The 21,793-nt window shown below is 40.8% G+C and overlaps 1 protein-coding gene across 2 annotated transcripts in view; it reads left to right on the top strand.

Annotated features, from left to right (window-relative positions):
• Positions 1-1,463: 1,463 nt before the first annotated feature.
• plekhg5b (pleckstrin homology domain containing, family G (with RhoGef domain) member 5b) overlaps positions 1,464-21,793 on the top strand; it is a gene marked incomplete at its 3' end in the record, with an annotated part of 81,168 nt that continues 60,838 nt past the window's right edge. Inside the window, exon 1 of one of the 2 annotated variants that reach the window (XM_082519077.1) lies at positions 1,464-2,386. In XM_082519077.1, coding sequence (XP_082375203.1) covers positions 2,305-2,386 — 82 coding nt within the window. In that variant the 5' untranslated portion in view covers positions 1,464-2,304. The remainder of the gene's footprint in view (positions 2,387-21,793) is intronic. The other variant, XM_082519074.1, reaches the window with a different exon arrangement.

The following is a 21,793-nucleotide window of genomic DNA, read 5'->3' as shown; positions in this document are numbered from 1 at the left end:
TTATTACATCAGCCTGACCTTTGAGTAATTGAAATTGTCATATTTTCCCGATATTGTCTACATTTTGCACACCACCTCATTACTTTTAAAGGGAAAACATTTGGCAGTCCAGTTAAGTATAAAAATTTTAGTTTTTGTTTTAATGGGACATGTGAGCTGGGTTTTTTTTGGTTCCTATGGTGGGTTTGGCAGAGTTGGTGAGGTTCTTGATCTGGTTAAAACTTGGAACATCAACCAGAAAAGTATCGAGGACACCTGCCAAAAGGCAAAGCTGTGCACAAATCCTGTTTTCGTTGCTGTATTTTTCCTCACAAAAAAATCCGTGCCTCACTCTTTATGTGATGTTCATCTTCTTCCTGCAACAACAACAACAATGTAGAGACAGTGTTGTTCACATTCAATGTAAACATGCATGCAATTACAGATTCTTTAGACTGTTTGATTACATTGATTTTCACAGTAGCTAGCATGAATACTTGATGTCTACTTAGTTTTGGTACATTTAATAGTCTTCATCATGTCACTCGATATCTGTATTGATATTAATAGAAAAATATTCACTGCTGCAATCAGCAGACTTTTTAAAAGTTTCTCTATCATCTATTTAACTGGTGATTCCATAGAAGCAGTGTTTATGTCCCAGGGAGCACTAAAATTAACGCTAACTGACCTGGTGCCCCAACTCACCACCACTGTTACTGCATGAGAGTATAGTGAGGCAAGGACAGTTAATCCTGCAACGCCCACTGCCATTGGAAGAGAGCATAGATAGAACCAGTGAGCAAAATGTGATGTAATACTTTACAGAAGTACTGTTTTAATGTACTTGTACATTAAGCAGTTCTCTATTACCTTCCGCTTCTATTCCACAGCATTCTTATTGGAAATAATGTACTTTGTAGTTCACATCATGTATTTTAAAGCTCTGGTACTACTGATGCTGGCTTAATATAAATAAAGCTACATTTAAGTATATAAGTAAATAAAATAGTTTCTAGTTGCAACATTAATTCGCTATACACATTAATAAACCAATAGTGATGTAACGTACATGTGCTCCAAAACAATTACTTTTACCTCAGTTACTTTAGCTTATTTGAGTACATTTTAATGCTAAACTATTACTGTGGCTTTTATTTAATAGGCTACTTGTTTTATAGTTTTGTAAAACGGTTTTAATACATAAAGTTGTCTGAGGTCTTATGCACCACCTTTTTTTTTTTTTTAAATTAATACCATCTGTATAAGGACACAAGGCTGCGTATGAGTCAGAAAACCTTGCCCAGTGTTGTCTACACCGACTTTACTTCATTTCCTTTGCCCCACCACCCAGTGCTGCTTTGTTTTAGGCGCACCCCTATTAAAAAAAACACCCAAAACTGGAAACGCCTCTGATAAAAAACAGAAGGTTTCGCAGGCACAACATTAACTGGAGGGCCCACTATAGAAAGGTGTAGCCTTTGTTGGGTTGGGATGTCCCAGGGATTTCCGCTCTCCTTTCTCGTCACCTGCCGTTTTCAAGGTGGAGCCAACACCTGATGCTGTTTCGTGTTCACTGTTTACATGTGACAAGTTTACTGAAAGCGTGAATGAACCTCTGCTCTGTGCTGCTGTTGACTGCATGTGTGTCTCTGGCGCCTCCAGCAGCAGCGGTGGCGTTGCGCCACTTGAGAGAGAGAGAAACTGCACTGGGTCTTTGTGGATCCAGGTTCCATGAATGAATGGACGAGAACCGGTGTCTGAACAGAGAAGGCGGCCGGAGGAGACTGCGGACAATCCAACTTCACCCGAGCGTTGTGTAAAGTTTCGTTAAGAAGAAAATCCATCCACTGAGCTGCAGCTTTAAAGACCAGGGGACGGTTTTTCCTCGTAATCCCACTCCTGCACCGATCGAGCTTCACCAACAGACGTTGCTCGGTGAACGCTGGGAGGATTTTTTTTTTTCCTTTCACGCGTGCACACAGCAACAGGTCATTTAGAGCACAGTCCAACCTGCAGCCGTGCTTCACTAGTCGTTAGACCAGCGTTAACTTTAGTTCGTGTGCACCGAGGGATGCTTTTTGCCACTCTTTTCCGCGCATTCGCCGTGATATGAACAGCATTGTGCTCGCCGCCGAGCAGATCCTCCAGTGTGAGCGCACTGCGTTTTAGAGGAGGTCGACCGTGGGAATGAGAGGAAAATGAAAATGTGCTAATTAAACATTTTTCTGGCTGATCAGCGCTGAGCCTTCCACACCGACAGACGGACCTGCGAGGAGCTGGAGTTGGTGCGGGAGAGGATTTCGAGAAGGATTGTATGTTTAGATGGTGCCAAACAAGTGGACCATGAATTCAGTTCTGCACAAATCGCCACCAAGGAGCTGGCTTGGTCTCAGATTACGCCTGAGTAAGTAAAAATTCATGAAGTCAGCTACTGACTGATCACCATCTTAATATTCGAGCGGCTGCTCAGTCTGCAGCTGGATAATGTTGGATAAGTCACCACCTCAGAGTGATCAGCATGCTTATTTGTGTGATTCACTGTGAGTTTGTCTTTAAGAAGTCACAAAGGAAGGGGAAGAGAGGAGCTCTCATGGCTTTGATCGTCAGGCAGCAGTTCTTTGTGTCATGTTTTCCTCCAGTCATCAAAGTCAATGGCTGGATTTGGCAAGTGACCTGAGCAATTATCCCAGCTGGAGGCAGGAATATTTCAGTCAGACAGGACAGTACACTCTGATCTGAAGTTATGCACCTGATAAAGGATCTTGGGACAACTCAGTATACACTCAGATGATGGATATTACCTCTTGTAAATCTCCAGACAGTACAATTTACAGCAGTTCTTTTTTTCATGCACTCCTCCACTCTTTCCTGCTCATAATTTAGACGTGCAACGACCTTTCTAGCAGTATGAGTTTATCTAACTGTTTCTCACACTCAGGTAAATTGCAAATTAGTTTCTCGTTGAGCTTTTATTGATGGAAACCTAATAAAATGAATACTTGACGCTTCTAGTTTTGAAGACTTATCAGATTGATGTCCTTGGAGTTTAGCTCTCTCTCGCTCTCCCTCTCCTTTATAGACTTTACATGTTCATGTACACTGTTTGCAGTTCATGGGTTCATGCAGTAAGTGAAGTATGCACGGAGTTAAAGTTTAGCAGCCTTAATTGGTTGAGTCTGGAACCCTTCAGTGTTCCAGGCCACCGGAGTCTTAAGTCTGTCTTAAACACACTGGTCTAATCTGGGGCCAGATGTCTAGTCTGGTCTCTGTTGTCCACAACAAAACAAAAACTGAAGAAATATCTCTGCTGTGTGCACTTATTCACTGCTGGGATGTCAAATCAATCCCAAAAGATGTCAACCGTGGGAAGGACATATTGGTTTAATGCTTCGTAGTATTACAGCATCATGTGCTGTTCATGCAAAGCTTGACCGTAAATGTAGAAGTGTGGTCTTCGCATGTCTTTATTTTCAGTCGATTGAGCCTAATTTGTTTGGTTCATGTCAGACTACTATCGGTACAGCCATATCGGTGATGTTCACTGATGTCAGAGGTCAGAGGCTGAAATTTACCTCTTCCACTCATAAAAGCAATATCTGACGACCTCGCCTGTACCCTTAATGACGAGGTTTGACATCTGAGTATATATATATGAAATGTCGTACGATGGCCATAAGAACAGTTTCCATGTATTTCCAAGGGTAGCTGCATGGGCAGAGACCACCCTCGCTAACTTCTGGTGCAAACTTCTGGTGCAAGCTTCAAAGGTTACTCCAAGTAGGCTTCCAAGGGGTAAAGACCTGTGTCCACAAACGGCAAAGGCTGTTCAAGTTGGTTAGACTTTAGTCTGTGGTAGCCACTTGGATGGATAACACATTGTGATAGTGTTGTATTATGAGTTACTCTCTGATTCCGACCCCTATTAATCATCAAGTCTATTTAATATTTGAAATTAGTGGAAAAATGCCTGTAAATGTTTTCTTGTTAGAGCCACACATCCTCGAGACAGGGGTGTGTCCAATTTCTACTTCAGTTTCTTTAAATTTAATCACTTCATTAAGGTTACAGAATAATTCACCAGCTGCTTTGTCCACTTAAGTGGTTTCAGTGATTTACAGACTTCAGAGCTGAGGTTTGCACGTTAATGCTGAACAGCAGTGGAAACAGTATTTTTAGTAGCCGTGTTTAATCATATCTCACGATCAATTAGAAATTACAGATGATGAAATTATCTTCTTCTGAGTACTTTAAGGACTTGGCGGCCCTGTGGCTTTCCAAGATGAGGCCATTCTTTTGCAGCCATTGACAGAACACTAGACACTTTGGGGCTTTTTATCATGCCGCATGATCTTCATCTACAGATGGATTCTGTAATTTCCTTTCTGAAATGAGCCCTCAAGAAGTCGCTGCCCATGCAGGCTCATGAGAAGATGTATGACAGTTTTTTTTCTTCACCTTTAAAACGGCAAGAAAATATATCTTACCAATAGCCTCCTTTAACAGCTGTAATGGTGCTTTTGATCATATCAAATGAGCTCTGCTGGCAGATGACGTTTGCCCAGGAAGTGCTCAGACGTGAATCTAAATCAGAACATCTTTAGCATAATAAATGGGTCTAGAATAGCAGCTAAATGGACCCGATGTTGAGCTGCAGAGCTCTCAGGGAACATCTGGAGCCTGACCAGACCTTTGAAAGTTGCGTGCATGTGCCACGGTGTGTGTTAGTGTGTGCGCGAGTGCGTATTAGTGTTTGTCTGGCTCGTGGCTTGTTACAGTTTAAACTTCCTTTTCTAAACTGTCTTTCTGTTGTTCCAGTGTGATTTCCTTTCTCCTTTTCCCTCTCTGCATTCATGTCTTCTCCTGATGCCATTTTGAGTCACGGTTCGCTCTGCTTATTTTCTTTCTTTCCTTCAGTTGCAGAAACATAATCATTCAAATTTCTTGTGTGTTGCTCCAGCTCACCCTAGTATTTTTTTTTTCTTTTAACGTATAAAAGTTTTTGGGCTTTTTTTGCTAAAATGCAATGACTGCAAGTTGACCTCTTTTGGTACTACAGTAAATATTGGTAAACACAGTTAGCTTTTGTCTCTAGTTGAATGTGATCTGCATTGCAGACTGTACTGAAAAACAATAGCTCACTTATGCAATCTTTCCCTTCCCTGTGTCTGACAGAAAATGTATTTCCTTCCTTGCATCTAATTATTTCTGCACTCCACTTCTTGCTTGTTGATTTACCCACAGCAGGGGAGTTCATGAAGGTCCTGTGACCCAAAACTTTTCTCATTTCATGTACAACCATCAGATTTTCCACATATTTGACCGTTGTGGTTCTACTGCCCTATTTCTTTTGCAGGGGGATTCCCCTTTGAAGTCTTTGCTCTTGTTCTTCCTCTGGTAATAGACAGTGTGTCATTTCCACATTATCTTCTCCACTAGCTTTTAGTCCTCAGTGCATTTACTGTTCTTTTTTGTGTTTTAATGCTTTGTTTTTTTCTAAAAACTTGCGAAATGCAACACTGTCATAACAAAAGCAGTCATTGTGTCACTTTGTGGAACCAGAATTTTTCTTAAATGCTTAGCATTTCTAATTCTTGCTGTGAGCGCTTGATGAGCTGATGAGAACAAAGCCTTTGCCTTTAAGTCGTGATCTATTGTAAATGTAAAAAACATTGATTTCAGGTGCTTTGAGAGGCATAAGGGAAACTCACAGTATGCACACTGAGCAGGTGTTGTGGCCTTGCACACTTTACTGCAGTGTCAGTGTTTTTGTTTATAGCCACAGATCAAGTCATTGTCATAAACCTGCTGTCAGCTAAGGGCTTATTTTTCCCCACTGTTCTCTCAAAGATCTTTTCACATTGGAGCACTTTTAAATGATCAATGACGAACAGAAGCTGATACGCTTCCCTTCTTACGCTCAGTCAGAAGCAGGTTTGTTAGGCTCACAATTCGGTTGGTGCGCTGATCGTTGCCTTCAGGGGTAGTCTGTCCATGCAGTTTTGCATCGTCACACAGAGCACAAGCTGTTGGCCTCCGCTTTGCATTTTCATTCAGTTTGCATATGAAATCTACCCCGTTGGTCAGCGTTAGATTGAAGTCTTGTTTTGTAAATTCACGCTCCGCATCACTTTGCCAACTTCAAACAAATAAAGGCAGCTAATGTGATCAAAAGCCCTTCCACGCTGTCAGGGCCTCATCATGTTGTAAATAGACCAACAGTGCGCTCGCTCACTTCAAACTGTGCAGCAGATAATTAGAGGGCCTATGTAAAGGTCACACATGTGCACGCATACACGTACACACACACACACCTTCTTTAACCAGAAACATAACTGCAAATGTTTATCTCTAAATGTGTCCTTCCACACGTGTAACCTCCACCCTGCTTAAATGACTGTTTATGTGCATTGCAGCCTTCCCCATGACAATAACTGTACTTTTCAAGAATAAGTGTTTTTGATTCCCGTTGACTCTGTTATTGGCTTCTCAACCGTAGACCCCCTCTGCAATTTCAACCAGATTGTTTCAATTATGGGATTATTCATATCAACAAGCTGAAGAGTGGTTGTTTGTCCCTCTGAGCTGCTGGTTTAAGGATGGACTGTTAAATTACACCATGTCTCATCATGACTCACTCGCTGGGGATGGCCCCTCTACCTCAGCTTCTGAGGTTTTATATCAGCGCTTTTGATATCTTCAGAAGACATGTGGTAAAATCGACTCGTGTTTCAAATTCAGGTACTCGTTCACTTCTCTCATTCAGGTGTATGAAGACTTGATGATAGCGCTCAAGCAAGGTCAAAATAATTTGTGTTTGGGTTTGTTTTCATTTCGAGCGTGTTTTTAAGCTTTACCTTGATTTGTGATAGAAGGGAAAGGTAGTGAGCAGTGTTGGGGAGTAACGGAGTACATGTACCGCCGTTTCCTGTTTAAAATACAAAATATGAGTAACTGTATTCCGTTACAGTTACCGTTTAAAAAGGTGGTATTCAAAATACAGTTACTTTTTGAAATGAATGGATTACACGGCAACATTTTCCTGTCTCACAAGGCTATGCCCTCTCTATTTTTGGTTTCCATGCTGGTGGAAAATGTAGTCTCATGGGCAGTGTAGTCCGTGCTGCAGGGAGAATGGACCGCCATACCCGTTATGTGTCTGTGAGCGAGGGAGGGAGAAAAAGGAGAGTGGAAAAGTACGAGCTTTCACAGAGCAGAAATGGGAGATGGAAGCATGTAAATATAATAACAACCACTGCAGCCAAAAAGAGTGCCTGACGAGCCCAGCTGTAAATAAGTTGCAAGATTTATTCATTATAAGGGGGAAAAGACCCGGGAAAACTTAGTTAACGATAAGAATTAGGGCTGGGCTATATCATACCGTTCACGGTAATACCGGTGTAATTTTGGGCAACGATAAGAAAATGAAATATCGCGATAGACTATGGGTAAAACGCACATGCGCAGTGCCTTTGTTTACATACGCACATGGCGGCGACGCAGAATGAGAAGAGCAAAAGTGGTTCATTGAATGAAACGGATGAACCAGAACTGGTTTGTAAAAATGCTGCAACTTCAGTGGTGTGGAACTGGTTTAGCTTTTGTCCGTCAGATACACAACAAAGCACTATTTTTGGTAGAGCATGCTAGGGGGCCGTCGTTATTACCGTGTTGTTTGGAAAATACGGCACACTTAAAATCAATCCTTTGATTTTTCTGAAAATCGACAGTGCTCCTTATAATCCCGTGCGCCTTATGTATGAATTCTGGTTGTGTTTACTGACCTCGAAACGATTTTATGTCGTACACAGCGCTCGAAAATCTGTCAAATGTTTTAGTACGACTTTGCTAAGCTACGAACCCGGACTGCTTGATGGATTGTCGGAGCATTACGCCTATATTAGGCAGGAGCTCCGCGGAGTGATACGTACTGTGCTTCAACATAATATTACCGTATTGTGTGTGTGTGTATAGCCTCTTTTTAAGCTTTGTGGATATTATACATGGTTATGCTGAGGATATGTCGGCCAGTTTCCACTGGAAATGCCTTTTGGTTAAACTGTCAGCAAGGAATTTGCATTTGTACTGTAAAATTTTTATATAACTTTAATGCAGATAAAAAAACAGCTGCTTGTTTAAGTGAAAATACATTGATGGGGTTTTATGCACTAATAAAGTTGTGGAGTTGTAAAGTATTTTGTCTAGTGTCAATTATATCGTTATCGCAAATTTTCAAATGTATATCGTGATAAATATTCTTGGTCATATCGCCCTGCTCTAATAAGAATGATTAAAGAAATTGCGATTTAAAAACCCTGAAAACCATAAACGCCCAAGCCTCAACTCTCGCGGCCCAGTACCAAACGACCCAGGGGGCCCGGGGGTTGGGGACCGCTGATATAAGGTATACGGTGAGATGGAGGCAGATGAGCCTCTGTGGTGAATTACTTTAAAGTAAATTTAGATAAAGCTTTAATTTCATTGGCCACTGGAATATTAAATCTACATGTATTGAATCAACAGTCAGATTGTATTATAAACAAGTTGGCTGGTTTGTTTGGTTTTTTTTTTAATTGTTGTTTTTCAACCCTCTCTCTTATCAGGTCTCAGGTGTCGCCCTGTCTTGGTGCCTTATAAAGTCCTCCATGCCCTACAATGAAATACTTTATGAACTATTTAAAGATTGCTGTAAAATCTTGACACTTTTACAGTTTCTAGGGGAAGAATGACTCTGCAAGGCTGAGCTCAACCACAGAATACAGTGTCAATAAATTTTGTCTACACAATAATGTTCCTCCTTCAAGGTGAACTGTAATAACTTTGGTGGGCCTCCTGACTTTTTATCAAGCAGTAGTGTGACTCAGCACTTTATTTTGTCCAATACTTTTAACCAAGCATCCACAAAGAATAATAACATCTCTGTCCATGTTGATTTTGTTACTGATTCCTTATCAGATTTCTGTGTATAGGCTGCGCTAAGACAGGTTTACATCTCTGAGTCAAAGAGTTAGGCTTGGAAAAAAGGCACGCCTGTTTCTCAGGTCTGCTACCAGTTTGACATCATTGCTCTACAATGCACGACTGCCAAAAAGACCAGGCCAGAAAAACATGGCAGATAATAGGAACTGATTAAGCATATGACTCTGACAGACTGAACAATCAGCCCAGTGTGGTTGATATCTGTTTCTATTCCTGTCAGTTCTAATTAGCACTGAATTATAAGTAAGTTAACTGGTGTTTTCTCTTTTTAAATCGTAGCCTAAAATTAAGGTGACCTCTTCATATATCTTGACTCGTTAAACAAATACTACAGAATCAAAGAGATTTGTTGAGAATGGCCTGAAATGCAGAAGAGTGTAATAATACTCACAACCCGATATTTGCAGGCTGTGTTACACTCGACAAATGCGTTTTTTATTTCTCACCTGAATTATACTCTTAAACACCTTAGTGTTGTTGGCATATTAGCATAGCGACATGTGCATTTAGCTCATAGCACAGTCTAACAGAGCTGCAGGCCCTGCAGAGGCTGCTGTCTTTCAGCAGCAACTGAAGAACTAAAAGCAGAGTAGCCAGACAAATGGTGCCCAACTGGCAAACTGACAGCAGTAATGATGGATAAAGAAACGTAATTTATTTTCATTTAGTTGAAGACAAAAGGAAATGAAAACAGACAATATGTTTTGGTGATCTTCTCCATAGTCCAATAGTTCTGTGATCCCTCTGCGAGACTGCCAATAACCAATAAGTCACGTTCATGGTGTTTTGTTTTGTTTTTTAACTTTTACATATATTTCCGCCTGTGCCTCCGCTTGCTTGTTCAACCTGTACAAATGTGTAAAACGGCTCATCTGTCTCGCCTCCACCCTTCACCGAACCTTCCCCACACACAGCTGAGTCTTTCACCAACAAAACACACATGATGAAATAAAAAGCGGAGGAGAGTAGCGTGCGTGTGTGCAAAGCCATAGTTGACTCTAATTTATAGTCAAAACAACAGTCAAAAATACCCTTCACTTTTCTCTCATTTTGAGATGATGACGATGGATTGATGTTGATTTCAAAGAGTGGAGACATGTGCGGATGAAATTTTGTGTGCGTGTCTGTCCGTGTTATGAGTGCCGGCACGACATTACAGAAAGCACATTGAATTATTAACCCTGGGATAGATTGGTGACCTGTCCGGACTGGGCCCACCTTTTGCCCGGTGACAGCTGGGTTAGGCTCCTGTCCAACCATGACTTGGATGGGTGAGTCCAAAAATATTGATTTAATGCGAAGTCTCTGAGATCATCATCCTTTGGCACAACCTATGTGTGACTGGTTATATATGAAAAACAAAAAAACTTCGTTCAAATCATATAAAGCACAAAAGTAATAAAATATAAAAAATGGAGTCAAAGCAGGTGGTGTGCATCGTGCAAAGCACAGTAGCCAGATAAATTGTATCCAAAGAGTAGAGAAATGTGTCTCAGGCTCTGGATAGAATGGAAATGTGCCTCTTGCAAAAGACAGGTGAGTGATACATACCCTGAAACGTATCTCGGCAGGTTTGATGTGCACATTAATATGTGCTGCTTTTCCTTAAAAATTTATTAATCCATATGTAAAAACAGAAATGGATAGTCTTGCTGGAAGTTGCTTTTTGGTGAGGCAGAAACTAAATCATTTGTATTTTCTTCTTTTTTTGAGCATTCACACAGAGATGTCTTTAACTGCTCTTAGTTTGCTGGTGAGAGGTTAACCTCAGCCTGTTTGATGGGCCACCTTGCTAAATATAACCCCCAACCTCCTCCACATGGGCATGCACAAGCCTTCAACTGCACTCCCTCTGTCAACACTCAGACTTACACACTTTCCCCCCCCCTTACTGCTCACAGTCCAAAAGTCTCATTTACAGTCTTGTCATACTGCAGCCACTCGCTCACTCGTTCCTCAACACACCATTAATACTTTAGTGAGTGTGATCCTGTTGAGCAGCCAGTTCATTCAGGCTTGACACACTAGGACGTTTTGCTTGCTATTTTTGTCTTATCCTACTACGATTAGTTGGAGGTAGCTAAATTAACATTAATATTTGTAGTAATATCACCTCTAATTAGTGTGTTAACTTAAAGGTTTGCAAGCAGTGCTGTACTGGATTAAATGACTACTGAGGCATTTAGAAAATATTCTTACTGCTAGGGACTTCCTGCATGGTGTATATAAACCAAATGCACTCAATAGACATTTTATTAGGTATACCTTGCAAGTACCAGATTGGACCCCATTTAGAACTGCCTTAATTTTTCATGGTACAAGGTGCTGGAAACATTCCTCAGAGATTTTGGTACATGTTGACATGATGGCATCACACGGTTGATGCAGATTTGTCAGCTGCACATCCATGATGCAAATCTCTCATTGTACCACATCCACAAGGTGCTCTGTTGCATTGAGATATTGTGACTGCAAAGACCATTTGAGAACTCATTGTCATGTTCGAGGAACCAGTCTGAGATTATCTTTATAAAAGGACAGCAGCCATCAGAAGATTTGTGTATAAAGGCCATGAAGGTGGTCATAAAGGGATGGACAGCAAAAGTCTGATAGGCTGTTGCATTTAAATGTTGGTGCTAAGATGTGCTAAGAAAACCATTACACTATGATCAGCTTGAACTGTTGATGCAAAAACAGGTTTTACCCATGCTTTTATGGCCTTTACACCAAGTTCTGACCCTATCATCCAAATGTTGCAGCAGAAATTGAGACTCGTCACATTAGAGAATGTTTTTCCATTCTTCTGTTGTCCAATTTGGGTGAGCCCATGTGAACTGAAGCTTCTTTTTGTTTTTAGCTGACAGTGGCAGCGGTGTGGTCTTCTGCTGCTATGGCCAATCTGCGTCAGAGATGTTGTTTTGCATACCTTGGTGTAGAGCTGGGCGATAGAACGATAACGATATGTATCGCGATATAACTTTTACTCGATAGAGAAATTAAGCTATCGCGATAGACCTCGCCGCTCTTGTCCTCTTTAAAAAAAAAAAAAAAAAAAAGGTCAGCCAATCCAAATTAAGTAGCGCAGAGCCGAACCAATCAGCACAAGTGCCAAGCCGCACGTGTGTTTGTTTGGGAAGCAGCCAGCACGTAATGGAGGAAATGAGTGTGCCGACTAGAAAAATCAACCGAGCGTGACCGAAGAGAAAACAGATGATGGTTCCAATGCCGGAGAGATTGTCGAACGGAAGAGCCATAGAAGTTCCGTAGTGTGAAGGTATTTCGGCTATTTCAAGTCTGACAAAAACAGAGTAGCGTGCACTGTAAATTGTGCCGAAAGCAAGTCTGGAAATACAATAAACTGGTGCATGCGTCACACTGTGCGCCACGTTATTGTTTCGGTGAAATGAATTTCTACAATACTGTTACTGTTAATTCTACTCTCTGCAGTGTTTAAATGCTTACATATACACACAGTTACTGTCCCTCCACACATACGACTGGGTTCTGCTTCTATGCCGCAGCTTTGTTTACTTTTTCCCACCGAGGCTTCTAGACTTCTGATTGGCCAACATTTCTGCACGGTTAGGAATCTAGCGCCACCTGCTGCTTTGGCATGTTCATAGCAGCGTTTTCCTTCATTTCTGCCTTTATGTGTGGACGGGATTATTTTTTAAAACGAAAACGGAAAATCTCCGTTTTCAAAAATACCCGTGTATGTGTGGACGTAGCCTCAGTCTCTGACTGGAAGCGCTAATTCGTCATTCGGCTTTTGTCAGACTAAAGTAACTGTTAAAACTGTTTGAAAAGCTCAGCTATACAACAAGGAGAGATTGAGAATTTCCTTTTAGTTCTCAGTTTATTTGATATTGACAAAAGTTAGTCAGTTTTGTCTGATCTTCTGTAAAACAAACTAAGATTTATTTTTAGAATTAATATTTTGTTTCTAAGTGGAATTGACAATTTAGTCTGTTTCGTTTGTTCTATTTTGAAACTTAAACGCTTTAGCGGCTGCCTTTTGTGTAGTTTGCAATATTTGCCTTTATTTATCTGAAAAAGTCTCATGTTCCTTAAGTACATCTACCCTGTTGAACTTATTATGGGAAATAAATATTTAAATAAAAACAAGCTGCTGATTATTTCACATTTTACTTGTGAGCAACGACACATTTAAATCTTACAAATATAGTTATTTGGCTTATATCGTGATAGATATCGTTATCGCCTGAAATGAAAAAAACATATCGTGATATGAAAAAATCTCATATCGCCCAGCTCTACCTTGGTGGTAACAAATTGTTATTTGGATTGTGGCTGCTTTCCTATTAGCCTGAAAAACTCTGAACATTCTCCTTTGACGCAACCAGCTAGAGATCAGCAGTTGGTGAAATACTGAGATCAGGGAGTCTAGCACCACATTTACTTAAATCGCCTTTCTTCCTTATTCTGATGTTCTGTTCGATCTTCAGCGGATCATCTTGAGTGACTCCCTGCCTAAATGCAATGAGTTGCTGCCGTGTGATTGGCTGAATATCTGATCAGCCAATCACACGCCTGTTGAACAGGTGTACCTAACAAAGTAGCGAGTGAGTGTAGAAGCTGTTAGCATAGCTTTGCATAAAGACTGTAAACAGGAAGAAATTAACCTTTTACTGCCTGATATGTTTTAGAAACCCAGTTTGTTTTTTACATACATATGAAAATATAGATACTTCTGTCACCACAATAGTGTAAAAGGAATCTTTGTTCCCTTGTTGCATGTGTATATTTCTTTTTAGGAATTTTATTGTGAAGGCTCACTTTGCACTGCAATAGAAGGGTTTCCAGCAAAGCACAGAGACAAACCTCAATCTGTCAAGTAGTGTTAATTAGTGAGCTATGGAAATGCTCTTTTTCCCTTTACTTTTGGACAGAAGCAGACCTTTGTCGTTTATTATGCTGACCATCTCCTGGCTGTAGCTACTTATCAGGCAGATATGATGCAAAGTTCTTATCAAACTCTGAGCATAACAAGTGTCAGTCAGGGTCAAACTGTTCCTTACAATATCCTGGATGATAAGATCAACATATTTCTTTGCAATAATAGGGCTGTCATCATACTGCTCCTTCTGCTGTTATCTTTACAGTACCAGAGACTGGTTGAGGACTGCCATTCATCATTGCATTGCTGAGAGACGCACACTTCGAAACTTTGCACTGGCATCAAGATTTCTGCCCTAAAAAGTTTACATTTATCAGATGGAACAATTGATATCCAGATCAGCTGTTCGAAATCCTTCATTTTCATCCATGTTTTGTGTGGTGTTTATTTTAAGATGGGTGAGAATCACTCAAGCAGATGGGAATGCAGATTTGTAACACCTAGTCCACGGATGTTATACATGAATGTTCTGCTTAAAAAGCCAGGGGCAGAGCCGCTGAGCTTATAAAAACAGTTGCATAATGTCTTCTGTTTTTCTGAGATTCTTTGTTAAGTCTAAAGAAATAATCCTGATTATTTTATAGCGATTACATCAGGTTTATTTTTAGCTTGAACTTGTGACTTGACTTTTTTGGGGGGAGTAGGAGTGTGGAGATCAGAAATGAGTGTTTAAGAGGAAGGGATGCTGGTGGTTTTTAGTACTCGAGGCTACTTCTTGAAAATGCAAACTGCTGGAATACCTATTTGTGAATGGAAACCTTTGTCAAACCTTGGCAAATTATACATAAATCAGGCTGTGTAATCTTGGTAGAAAATACATGATTCCCTTGCATTTTGGTCACTATTGGACTCGTCTCCAATCGTAGCCTCTGAAGGAGGTGGCCAGGATATCTGGATCCCAGATAATGGTTGAAGACTGGTTCCTGTTCCCTGTGCCAGTCATTGTTTATGAATGTAGCTAAATTAAAACGTGCTAATAAAAAAAGCTTCAGATGACCCTTTGGTTTTAAGATTGTGCGTGTGCACCTGCATGCAACAAAAGCCTGCTCAAAAACATGTGCAGTCAAACTGATTAGACTCTTCCACAAAACCCAAAGTTACCTGTACCAAAAGTCTTTTCATAGGGATTAAACTTTGTGCATGTTCAGGTCCAGTCAATCTGCCAGCAAACACCTGCCCAGCCTCTGAAAATGTGTTTTCACTGTACAGAAACCATTTCTAGATTCTAAATTACACACAAATATTCTGTGTATGAGATCAGACCAAAAAGCATTCTAATGTCAGTATTGGTGCCATACCTGAGCAGGTATTTTCTGTTCTTGATAGGACTAAAGAAGTGTCTTTTTATTAAACGCTGAGTTGATGGATGATGATGAAAGCGAGGCTAATATCTCATCTGCTTTCCGCTTTGTTTCTGTAGTAGGTGGAAATTGGCCCTTGTATTTGCTTCCCAGTTCTCATGCTGCACGACTGCACTCTTCATTAAAAGGGAAGCTGCGTGCTCAAAGCTGCTTCAGATTATTACCATATGTCTGCAAAGCCCAGCGCTGAGCAGAAAACCAGCTCCCATCCTACCCTCTAATTTCTTATCCCAAAATTGGACATGTGGGTCGCTATGTGTGACAACGTCCCTCCCTTCCCCCGGCCGGCGCAGCACATTCTCACAGTATTTCTTCTCCCATTTTAGATGCATAATAGCAGTGCATCAACCTTTAAGCAACCCTGGAAAATATTATGTCTTGATTTGATATCTAACTGCATGTTGGTTTAACCCTTCAGCTGTTTTTCCAAGATATTAGAGGATCGGAGTGCGTTGTTTCACTCGAGCGTTTTGCAACTGGACTCCTTTTGCTCATTTCCGAGAGGCTGATGTGTGCGTTCTACCTCCTCAGAAATATCTGAGCTCATGCTCCACAGAGCTGGTGCATTCATAAAAACGAATAAATCTTTCAGGAGACATAAAGGGCGCGGGCACTAATCAATGCAGAAAAATGTCAGCCTTTTACAGTTTGAGCAAAACATAAAGAAAGTCCGCTCTGGATGTAGGAGGAGGCCTAAAAGAGATCTTTGTGTCACCCAGTCCAAAAGCCATTGGCCCACATTGCCTGTCCCAGCATGCAACTCACCTCTGCATGAATAAAACACTTGTCTGATGGAGTGGGCAGAAAGCCCCCCTATCTCCAGGAGATCCTACACAGGGCTTTAACATGAGCAGCTTGCCTCACACGCCAACTTTGCACAGTTTGAGAAACTTTGTCATGGATAAAGTCAAACCTCAGGGAAGGCGACGGCAAAGGAAACTTGCTCCTAGAGATGAGATGAGATGAGCAACACCCTTTTTAGCAGTTGGTTGTCTGTAATTTAGTTGGGAAAAGCTTGGATAAATGGATTAGAAGAGGACAGCATTTGGTGCTTGACAGCTCCTGGTGGGCGGCTTTAAGTGGATGATTAGCAGAGAATCTAAAAACCTACAGGATCAACAGGACGATGCAGTGAACAGAAGGTTCAGAGACATTTATTGGTCTTTGCTTTGTGGGGTCAGATGCAGTATTAAATGTTGCTTATTTTTAAATGATAAAAAGTTTGTTGCAGTTACAGAATTGATACTGTTGTCCTCTGGAAATATAATTGTACTCGAAGGAAGTGCATTTGCTCACTTGGACTCGCTGTGAAGTAGGATCAGACTTAGACAGGAGGTTCAAAGCAAGTTTTAGCAAGCGCAAGCTGGATGAGGTAATCGTGCAGGTGGAGATTACAGATGAACATATTGGCAGTTGGCAAAGTTGAAAGCAGAGTTGGCTGGCAGGCTTTGTCTTTAAAAATGGTCAAAGAAAAGGGAGTAATAATTGTCTGCAGAGCTTCAGATAATTGTTCAGTGGGGGAAGGGGCCATGGGCTGCTCAGACTTTTCAATTTCACAAGCAAAGTATGGGCAAAAGGCTAAATTATATTCATTCCTGTAAAATATTTGCTTGTCGAAGAAGTCACAATGTTCCTCTACTGGAAGAAGCGTGGTGCGTACGAGTTGGAGGCTTTGCCATCTCCTTTCAGCGAAGGGTTAATGGAGCGCTACTCCTGGTCTTCATCCCTGGACGTCATCCATGATCTGTGTGGTAAGCTAAGGAACCAGGTCACCTGACTTAACTTTTGGATTAGTGTTTGTGTGTCTGGTTTTCTGCACAACAACACAAGGATGAGCATTGCAATGGTTTGTGTTTGTTTTACTTTGGATTATTTTAAAATATTGAGATGCCAAATATGCCACAGAAATGAATTAACCAGGCCCATTTCACTAATCACCACAGGGCAAATGTCTTTGTACACTTCAAAATGTACTAGATTACAGATTATTACAAATTGTTTGTCCCTGATCTGCTTTCTTTAAGACTGCAAAGCTCAAAGCTGCTTTTTGGAACCAGCCTTAATAGTGACGGTGTGAATGCTGGCTCGCTTTGATATAGAACGTGTTTGCTGTGTGCACGTCTGAGAGCCAAACGCTAAAATCTTCACACGCGCTCAAGTTTCTGATGTGTCCAGTATGTGTCTGCTGAGAAAAAACCCACCAGACTGGTGACATTTAGGCTCAAATACACCGTCTTTCATGCTAATTAGTTAATTAAAAATAAAAGGAAAATCCTTTGCTTATAAGATGAACATTATTCATTATGAAGGAAAAAAGAAATGGACCATGCGCAGTTCAGAGCGTGTCCACTAAGTCGCATCCGTATTTCACTGATATGATCAAGTGATCCTTTAACATTCATAAGAAATAACTCTGCAATGTTTTATGTAACTTTTCTGCAAGAAAAAAAAAGATCACTTTCATTTTGAGTGAAGTATTTTATCCCCATTATGGAAAGGCTTTTTTTTTTTCCATTGCTCTGTTCTTCCGTGGAAAGCACTCAGTGACCTGGCATGAAGACAGCCTCACATGAGGTAGACAAGAGGGAAAGAGCGGATGAGACCAGCTTCACAGATGAAATATTTACCATGGAAGAAGTGCGTAACAGCACTGAAATCCTCCCCTGTCTCCACTCGGTGCCTTTTTTTTTTTTTTTGAAGTGGCACAGGGGCACTTGCTTTCCGCTGTGTCCCCTCTCCCGCCCCTCCAGATTTACGCCATTAGTGAAAGCGAAGTGATAACACACGGCTGTGGAGGAATGTTCTTCATCCTGTCCTCTTTGCCAGCCAGCCTTTTGGAAATCGCACTGCTTTTTAGTCAGTCTGCCTGCTGAGGCAGACCTGTTTGGCAGACGAAAGAGAGAAGAGAGGAGCCAAGAAGGGTACAGTCAGGCTGTGATCCTTACTTTCTTTTTTTTCTCCATTTCTGTAATTAAGTCCTGAGCTTCTACTGAAAACATTCTCAACTGTATGTTAGCTGTCAGCTTTAGGATATTGTTACATTCACCAAAATGGAAGAAAAAAACAAACTTGAATCCAGAATTCAATCATTTCCATGGATTATCTTATCTATCCAGTGTTCTGGAAATCCATCCTACCTGGCAAACCGTCCTAACTTTGTGAATATGAGCTAGAAGCATACTTTAACAGCTAAAATTAAGTGGCAAATCATCCTAGCATTGTTAATAAGACCTACAAGCATACTTTAACGGGTAAAATGAAGTGGCAAACCGTCCTGGCTTTGAGTATGAGCTACAGCCATACTCTGATGGGCAAAGTTAAGTGACAGACCATCATACCTACTTAAATTTGTGCTAGAATGACTCTGTGACAGCAGAAATGTGCATAAACTACTTACGGTAGGACGTTTTGTAGGATGGTTTGTCAGAACACCGGATCTGTTTTTTTGACATATTTGCAGCGGTTGAAATATGACCAAGAATCTAATTGTGCTGGCAACTCTGTGAAGCTGTACCACGGCACAGCGGTGCTTGACTTTTACACTAATGTCACCGTATTAAGAGGTTCTCTGTTACAGTGCTAACACGCTGATGTTTTGCATGCTAACATTTGCTCAGTTCAGCTGAAGTTGATGACAATGTCAGACGTAAACGGGATCACCTGATTATTACAGTCTGTCCTGAGAGATGTGTAAATATGTACAAAATTGCCACAAAGTTAAATTTCAGGAGAACAACCAACTTTTTTAACTCTATAGGTGCTGTGTAAAAGAATCAGTAATAAAAAAAACTACAATAATAAATAAATAGTTGGATGTATAGCTTCTTTAATAAAGCAAAATAAGCTGTGTTTGGTACTGCTGAAGATAAATCATCTGTTGCAATACAATACAACTTTATTGGCATAGCACATTTAAAACCAGAGGTACACCAAAGTGCTTCACATTATCCAGTAAAAGCAGCAGCAAAATACAAATGCAAATGAGCTAGCAGGTGGAAAGCATTGATTAACAAGCATACAAATTAAGCAGATATCAAAATAAAACTTCAAAGGTAAAATCAATACAAAACATTGTTCAACAAAACAGAAGAAAAGGGGGTTGCATGAGCATACACTTACAAGAAGCGTGCTCTAGATAGCCGGGAAGGCTGAACCGAATAGATAAGTATTCAAGGATTCAAAAAGTCTGCATCGAATCAGACACACGACTAGCTCGTGGGAGATTGTACCCAGAGGTTAGGTGCAACTGAAGCAAAAGGATGGTCCCCTCTGGTCTTCAGCCTTGGCCTGATGATCTCAGTGCTCTACTAGGAATATACAGGCTGAGAAGATCAGTAAGATAGCTAGGTGCAATTTTATTTATGATGTTGCTGTTTAGCCTCTCTGTGTGCAACTCTTTGGTCTGTTTGCGCCATCAAAAGGACTTAAATTCAAAACTTTCATGAACTTTTTCCCCACACCAAATATCTCCGTCGATGGATGATTGTGCTACACTTTAGCCTCAAAGCTTTAAAACTTTATTTCTGGCAAAGTCACAAAGCCTTTAAAACGTTTGATTGCAGTTGTTTTGTTACAGTAACTATTGAATTTAAAGTTTCCCTTCACTTGGAAATGAGCTTCAAAATTACTGACCAGTGGCGTTACCAAGATGGTTTCTGACTGGCTTCTGGAAAGACTTTGACTTTAGTATTGAGGGGGAATCTAGAGCTAGTCATGAACCCAGTTACACAATCACAGTATATATTATGTAACACATCTGATCATGTGGTAATTTATCAGCTACAATTGTGGGCAAAAATTGGATAATGAAAGCTATTTTGGCCTTTTTGTAACATAAGCAGTGTTCTGAACAAATTAGGAGTAGTTTTTGTTATTTTAATTGCAGACTTTTTAAAAATTTTCTTAAGTGAGTCATAATTGAGGCTTCTAAAATCATTGGTTTATCCCAACATGTGCTTCTCGTACACTGTGCTAAGTGCACACTGGCATTCCTCAGGTCATACTCAGACACGAGTTCCAGTAACAGCAGAACATGCCTGTGTTTTGCTGAAAGTTAAGCACCAATAAAGTCCATAAAAGAAAAGCCTGACACAAAGAGGTCACAATAATAATATCTTGCACTTGTACCAATTACTGTACTTTCTGACACAAATGCCCCCAAAAATTTGAGCTATGCAGTAATCCCCTCATGATGCCTCTTAAAAATTGTGACAGGGTTGTGAGTTTTCTACTTTAACGCAAAAGTCACCTAGACCTTTGGATACGCATGGAGAGGCTGGAGAACGGTGCTTTTGTTCATTGCTATTAAATAACTGTGAAATGACTCAGCACAGTTAATCAGATATTTGTATTTTTCCACATCTTGTAAATTGAAAACTGTTGATTGCTTCCTCCACTCTTCTGTGGAACAGTTTACACTTGCTGTCCTGCGGTTTTCAGTTTTATGCATGGCGACCTCGGGTTTGTGCAGATGTGGTGGAGGAGGGAGAACGACGGAGGGAAAGGGTGGGAGAGTGTGCGATGCACATGTGTGGGTTTTTACCGCCACTGGGGTAAAACAACATTAAGAAGAAAGCCTGTGTTCTGCCCCCAGTGCCACTGAAGCCTCAGCATTGGAAACAGCTGCAACCTGCTCGTGATTTAAGGGATGCTTACCAGACCCAAACCCAATCCACCTGTAGAGGAACAGGAAAATAGTTGGGCTTTAGTAATAATGGAGGGGGTCGTTATTTACGGACCACAAGCCCCTGGGAGTGAGAATGAGTGTTTGAAATAAAAGGTAGTGTGGACATTAAGCAATTATTTCTAAAAAAGAATTTTTGTATTCTCCTTTTTTTTTTTTTTTTTCTTTTAAGTGATTTCCTGTCTGGTAGCCTTTAAAAATAGCTTAATCTTCTGTCTGGGAGCTGAATGAGAGGATTGGACCAATCCCAGTCTCCCCACTTATGGACTCTCAGACCTTGAGGTGTGTTCCTGCAATGTGGATTCTCACTCGGTTGTATCCTATTGTCATACTGTCGAAACCATTATGTGTCTTTCTGTGAGTCTACATATTTGCAGACTTCTCGAACAGTCTCATCGCTAGGAAACTTGTGATGCTCTAATATTATATCTATAAATGACGTCATCTGGTTACTTTGCTGCTGCTCTGCCTTTGCAGAGTTTTAATGTTTAAATAGGATTTTCCGATCTGTTCTCACTCCCAGAGGTAAAATACCGATGCCGCCAGAAGGTGCTGGTGTCCACGAGCTTACCAGTTTTGTTTTTTGTGACTGTGCACCTGTCCACTAAGAATGTTCATTACAGTGCAGCAACAACTATGCACGCACCCCAGACAGCAGACTTTAGAAGTAGAAGCATAAGAAGTATAACAGGAATGACTCCTCAGCTATAGTGTCTCCAGCTGTCTGTGTCTGCAGCAGAAGTATAATCAAGGCCTCAGGAGGCAGGAGGGGTGGAAATGGACTCAAACACCACTGTCGACCAGGAGTCTGTGGTGCATGGGAGCTTTACGGTTTCCTGCTGTTTACCTTTGCTTACTTACTTAGGTTTGAAG

The sequence above is a fragment of the Aulonocara stuartgranti genome (assembly GCF_965226115.1).
Source record: "Aulonocara stuartgranti genome assembly, chromosome: 20".
In the NCBI taxonomy this organism is placed as follows: Eukaryota; Metazoa; Chordata; class Actinopteri; order Cichliformes; family Cichlidae; genus Aulonocara; species Aulonocara stuartgranti.
The sequence above is the reverse complement of the archived record's forward strand: the minus strand, read 5'-3'. Positions and strand labels throughout refer to the sequence as shown.